Genomic DNA, 6,642 nt, shown 5'->3' on the forward strand with positions numbered 1-6,642 from the left:
CATGGGTGAGAGACCCCTATTTGCATGTTAAAGAAAGCCTTTTAAGGGCTAAAGTAGGCACCATGAGCATGGCACACAAAGAATGATGAGTATTACCAAATTTGAGTTTTTCCAAGACCCATGCAAACTATAGTATTTATTTTTTATCTACCCATGCAAACTATAGTATTTATTTTTTATCTTACTTTGGTGGTGCTTTGGTGGGCCTTTATATCAGATGGATGTAAAGGAAACATTTGTGAATGGCATGAATGAGGAAGAGGTATACATAAATTAGATAAGAAAATCCAGATTCATGGGTGAGAGACCCCTATTTGCATGTTAAAGAAAGCCTTTTAAGGGCTAAAGTAGGCACCATGAGCATGGCACACAAAGAATGATGAGTATTACCAAATTTGAGTTTTTCCAAGACCCATGCAAACTATAGTATTTATTTTTTATCTAATAAATATGATATTCTTATCTTGGTCTTATAGGCAAATGACCTTATCATTATAGGAAATTCTAACTAGTTGCTTTTGCGGCATAAAAAGAAATTGGCTAGTGTGTTTGACATCAAGGACATCAATTTGTTGCACTATTTTTTGGGACAAGAGTTTTGGCGAACTGTAGGTGTTAAAATTGGCAACTAGGGCCAAACTCCATGAGGGTCATCTTATTTATAGCAGCTAATATTTTTCTTGGATCCCTCTCATTGAGAGGTGTAGGATTGATCTAAAGATCATCCGATTCCGATAAGTATTCATGGAGTTATGAATTTATTTGTGTTATAAGCCAATTTGTCAAGGTTGGCCAGCAACCAAATAAACCCCACATGTGCTCAACGTTTTAGTATAAAAGGAGATGACTTGAGAGTCATTTCTCACACACACTTCTATCTTGATTTCTCTCCACTTGTCTTGGGTTTTAGTGGAAGAGAAATCTAGGAGTGGAAGCCCTAGATGCTGGAAGAAAAGAGGTTGCCCTAGCCGCAGTCAAGAAGAAGGAATACGCTGCCCTAATCTAGAGGACGCAGTCATGAAAGAGAAGCCCTAACGCTATCTAGAAGGAAGCCTACAACCCTATACGTTGGTCCCTACCAAAACGTAGTCAAGGAGGACATTACCATGCCCTAGCCGCAGCATTAGGAGGTTGCCCTAGACAGCATGGAAGGGTTGTGTGGACAGCGTATTGAGCAAGAGTCTTAGCCGCTGTTTGGAGGGGTCCGAAGTGTTGGAGAAGGGGCCGAGTTCCCTTGTTATCATGCCGCAGCAATAAAGGACTGTTGGAAGGGCAGCCGCAGTCATAGGACTGATTTGTGGGCAGTTTTAGTGACACATTTATAGGGCCGCAGTGAGGGACTGCTAACAGCAATTGGGAGATGAAGTTTGGATGGCCAAGAGACCTAGAACAGACCTCCTAACCAGGCCGCAGTCACCTCTAAGGACAGCAAGGCAAACAGGGGTATTTTCCCTATATGTTAGGCTAGTTGGTGTGCCCTAACCAGACTAGTACATGCACAGAACCCTAGGCAGAAATCAGCAGTAGCATGCAGCAGAATTGAGGGCTGTTTGTGGACTGATGGATAGATGCATGGGACAGCAAGGCAACTAGTACAACAATGCTAATATATATGGGACAGCTGGGCTACATGGTGCTGCCCAGAATGTTGGGAGAGCACAATGATGGGACAACAATGTCATTATGGACAGCAACTATGTTGGGACAGCCCTATGACATAGGACAGCAGTGACATTGTGCAGCAGCTGCAAAGTGGGACAGCAGCTATGACATGGCAGCAAAGTGGGACAGCAGCTGTGACATGACAGCAGCAAGCATGGACAGCATGGATAGCAGTGGCAAGCATGGTGTTGCAAGCACATGAGACATGCAGTGTGACAACATGGTTCAACCATGGCACATGGGACAGCAGCGCAGCATAAGGTGCAGCAGTCATGAGGTCCAGCATTGTGATGATGGGTGCAGCATGATGACGAGATGCAGCACAATGAGAGGTGAAGGAGTCACCTTGGAGAATCAGTTGAAGCAGCATGTCTTCAACTGATCTCATGTATCATCTTCTTAGAGATGAACTCTACTCTTATCTAGATAAGTCAAAGTGTTGACTTCTATTGTAAATATACTATCTCTCTCTCTCTCTCTCTGTTGAACTATTGAAGAACATAAAAGAAGATTTGATCAAGGGTTTCCCCACATTGGGGTTTGTCCCTAGCTAGCACCACATCTTGTGTCCTCTTGTCTTGGCTTGTCTTCTGTGATTTATGTTTATGTTCTATCTGCAATTTACTTTAATGCTGATGTGGTTGCTAATCTGGAAAAGATATTGAGCTAACTATGAAAATTGAAATAAATTGCTCTAAGCATAGAACATACATAAAATTAACAATAGGTGAAGTCTTCCTTAGACAAAGGAAGGATATTGTGGAGACTCTAAAGATATTTCTAATGTCGAACGACAAAACCATGTCTACCCCTATGGTTACAAATCTAAAATTAACTTGTGATGAAGATTCAGATTTGATTGGTCCTGCTCTATCAAGGTAGTTGATTAGATCTCTAATGTACCTTATGAATACTAAGCTAGATATATGTCATGTAATTAATACACTAAGTCAGTTTATGGTTGAACCTTGACAATCTTGTTAGAAAGTTGGTGAGCATGTGCTTCAATACTTGAAGGTAATAATTCATTATGGCATGTGGTATCCAACAGATGGCAAGTGGCTACTCCATGAATTTGTTGATTCAACTTGGGAAAGAGATGCAAGCACAAATAAGAGCAGTTCCAACTATTATTTCAATTTGGGCACAGGTATGATTTCTTGATTTAATGGGAAGCAAACGGCAATTGCACTTAGTTTAGTGGAAGTAGAGTATATGCCGATTTCTTTAAATAGTTGTGAAGCAAAGTTAACCGATGAGACATTGGAGACCACTATTATTTGCCGTGATAATCAATGTTACATCAAACTTTTTGAGTATCCAATCTTCCATTATTACTCCAAAAACATTGATATTTGTACCATTTCTTGAAAGACAATCTGCAAAAAGCAGCAATGGTCCTAGATTACATTCCTACATATTCAAAATTCGGTGACACTTTGACAAAATCCCCTAGCAAAGAGGAAGTTCAAGACCCTAAGAAAGAAGCTTGGTTTGGTGGGAAACATTTTCATTGTAATGAGGGAATGCTAGTCTTCTTGGGGGCTCCAAGCCTAACCTCAATTAACCATCAATTTCTATCATTTGAGATTTTTTGGGGTTTTTCTATTTTTCATAGTTTTGTAACTTGTTTATAGACTAAGTTAAAAAGTGAACTAGTCATTAATCAAACAGAAGATTGTTCTTGGCATGTATCGGTGTGTGGCCACCACATAGAGGAGTGTGCTTGGCATGTGTCTACTTATCCTTGACACCTAGAGGCATATTACTTGAGGAGTTAAGTAAAGGAGTGTGATTGGCATGTGTTGACCTGTGTCAACCTATTCTTGGCAGATGTGGGGCATACTACTTGAGGAGTTAGGTAAAGGAGTACGGTTGGCATGTGATGGCATGTGGCCACCACATTGAGGAGTATGCTGGGAATGGAGGAGTATGGTGGGAATGGATCTGCATCTGTATACCCATTCTTGGTACATTATTTGAGGAACCCTCACTTATCCTATAAAAAGAGATGAAGGGTGCATTATCAAACAAGTAGACATTGCAAGTACTCCTTCAGTGTTAATGAAAAGTTATGTGATTGCTGTTACAGTAATCTAGTTTGATTAGAAGATTTGGTATTTGTCATATCTACATTCCGTTTCTTTCTGGATTGATCTTAAATTCTATTATGCAGTGTCTGCATTCCTGATATATACTCTTATGATTTAGTTTTCGAAACTCTGAAGTTTTTAACAGTGTTTCTTAACATTTTAGTTTCATGTGTATTGCACTTTGAGTACAGATCTGTTATCGTGAATTATAAAATTTAACAACCTGTAACTTGAAAGAAGGGATGTGACACTGAAATGCAAATGCAAATGCAAATTTGGTAAACTTTGCAATTGACAATATCATAACATCCATAAACTCTTATTTCATCAATCTTATGTTAACCCAGGACCAACCCTTTGTTACACAGACTGACCAGGACCTTACTGTTTGGCTGGGTTGACCCAGGTCAAACTTTTGTTAGACCGGTTGATAAGGACTTTATGAGACTATTTTTCAGTAACTTACCTGTCTGCTCCATGGTTGACTAGTGCATAACCCAACCTGATGAGAATGGCACAGGACCTTACCGAACTGTTCCAGGGTTGACCAGGGGCAGCATGAGAATGGTAAGAAATAAACGATGTTCCCAATAATGATGGAACCTCTAAGATGAAACATTTTCAGTTTCTTTCAGAGGTTAAAAGCAATTGTTTTTTCCTGGGAGTAGATGTAATCAACTATCACACTACAACACATATAAAGATCATATAAACATGTAAAGATCATGTCCATTCTTAAGCAAGTCAACAATGATACAACTGTCAAGAATGAACCGGATATTCTCTTTAGCAGGATATAGTCAAATATATATTACTAACTGGAATCTATTCTGGATAACAATATAACCAAGATTCCTGCATCTCTTTGCATCTCTTCTCATTACATTACTGTAGATTTCAGAGAATAGTAACCATAAAATGAACAAATCGACCCTCCTCTAAAAAGCTGACCCGCTAGAGTTGGTATTTCTCAGCATGATATCTTTAGCTTCGTTGACTTTGGAGGCGAGGTAATCGCTACCACCTGCATCTGGATGGTTGGCTACCATCACCTTTCTATGAGCCTCCTTTATCTTATCAACTGATGCACCTTCCCTGTCGGTAGCCATTCCCAAATTGATTTAGCAAAGTTACCAAAAGAATTCTAAACCTGAGCAATAAAATAATAATTAACAACCATCATCAAATTGATTTAGCAAATTTATCAAAAGATTTAAAAAACTCAGAACCATGTTACGACAGTATGGTAGAACTATACCTACAAGCTAGTATAGTACTCTGTCAAAATTTTGAAGATAGAAAAAATATCTGGGCAATAAAATAATAATTAACAACCATCATCAAATTGATTTAGCAAATTTATCAAAAGATTTTAAAAACTCAGTACCATGTTACGACAGTATGGTAGATCTATACCTACAAGCTAGTATAGTAGTGTGTCAAATTTTGAATATAGAAAAAATATCTGTGTATTATCTGAGTATTTGTCATGAGTCTGACCTACATTTGAAATATATATATATATATATATATATATATATATATTATGAAGTATAAAATAATTGGTGAATAAGTATATTGTTAAGACATTTTTTTATGTAATAGTTACTGGTTCAAAATCTATAGATGTACTAATGACTTAATCCTCTGCCAAAAATTGGTTCAAAATCTATAGATGTACTAATGGCCTAATCCTCTACCAGAAATTATTATCATACCAAATCAACACTGTTGTGAGTACAAGATTCCTCTGATCACCCAAAATAAACACACTGTTGTGAGTACAATATACCTCTGATCACCCAAAATAAAAATAATAATAATAATAATAATAGTTCATTGGGCTGTTGTCTAGTAGTTGACCGGTGGGAGTTTAACACAATTAATCCGGGTTCGATTCTCATTCCTGTTCAGGTTTCTATATAGGCTGTACCTAAGATCCCAAATGCGACATGTTCGATAAGTTTCGAACCCCCTACTGCCAAAAAAATCCCAAATGCGACATGTTCAAGAGAAGTTTCGATCCCCCTACTGCCAAAAATTGGGAGACTTTTAATACATAATAATAATGATAGTACCTGATTCCAAGAATGAGTGCAGCTTCCCTCCTGGTCATGGTGGGTTGAAACCCTCCTTCGTAGAATTTGCGGGTACGAGGAATCGGGGGGCGGGATTTGAAAGCTTGCCAAGCCTGAATGCTGTATCTGCCTGCCAACGCAGCTGCGGCTACTGCTGCCCCTATAATCAATGGCGTTGCCTGCAGTCGAAAACAAGGCCAACGTATATGAAATTTCTAGTTATCCTCTTCATCCCCCTTCCATGATTGAGGTTATACAGAGACATTAAATGTGAAATTTGCCAAATTGACACATGGAATTGAAAATATATGTACATAGAATCTCACCATTTTGTTTCCTCGAAGAGCAAATCAAAGGGAGAGGAGACTACGCCCGCATTCGATCATGGTACAGAGTTTATCATCTAGGTGTAGGTACAGAGTTTATCATCTACTTTCTGAACAGGGTGTAGGCGCACTGGGTTAAATCGGCTAACCTTTATATTCCATAGGAGCCCCCTCCCGACTTGGGATGGAAGTAGTAACCTCCAATTCATTGGAATAATCGTAGTTAGATTCATGGGGAAGTTAGATTCAATTCCACATTGAACATGTTTTTTTACTTTTCCCTGCTGTGTTAGGAATTATAATATAAATATAAAATTGTATGTTTTTTTTTCACCGTTAGTATTTGTTATTGCATCGATAGGTGTTTTTTTACTTGGATATTTTGGAATAGGGTTTTAATAATTTTAATTTAATTATAGTTAATTATTAAGTAAATGGCAGATCTAATTTTCTAAAATGAGTAGAGGTTTATTTAGCCCATAG

The 6,642-nt window shown here is 38.3% G+C and overlaps 1 protein-coding gene across 1 annotated transcript; it reads right to left on the bottom strand.

The window, feature by feature from the left end:
- Window positions 1-4,464: 4,464 nt before the first annotated feature.
- LOC149192622 (mitochondrial import inner membrane translocase subunit TIM14-1-like) lies at window positions 4,465-6,351 on the bottom strand. Its single transcript, XM_089404655.1, has 3 exons — window positions 6,160-6,351; window positions 5,834-6,012; window positions 4,465-4,850 (listed from the first exon to the last, which is right to left on the bottom strand). Exons 1-3 carry the CDS (start codon window positions 6,160-6,162, stop codon window positions 4,694-4,696), a joined length of 339 nt encoding a protein of 112 aa, XP_089260781.1. The 5' UTR covers window positions 6,163-6,351; the 3' UTR covers window positions 4,465-4,693.
- Between the last annotated feature and the right edge of the window lie 291 nt (window positions 6,352-6,642).

This window comes from Pinus tabuliformis, chromosome 2_2 (genome assembly GCF_031772625.1).
Source record: "Pinus tabuliformis cultivar Carrire ecotype Pingquan chromosome 2_2, CPIR1, whole genome shotgun sequence".
In the NCBI taxonomy this organism is placed as follows: domain Eukaryota; kingdom Viridiplantae; phylum Streptophyta; class Pinopsida; order Pinales; family Pinaceae; genus Pinus; species Pinus tabuliformis.

What these genes read in the sequence shown, in the direction of transcription:
- LOC149192622 (XM_089404655.1), bottom strand. An exon ending in GCACTCATTCTTGGAATCAG is followed by an intron (nt 4,851 to 5,833) that starts GTACTATCATTA and finishes GGCTACCGACAG; the next exon opens with GGAAGGTGCATCAGTTGATA.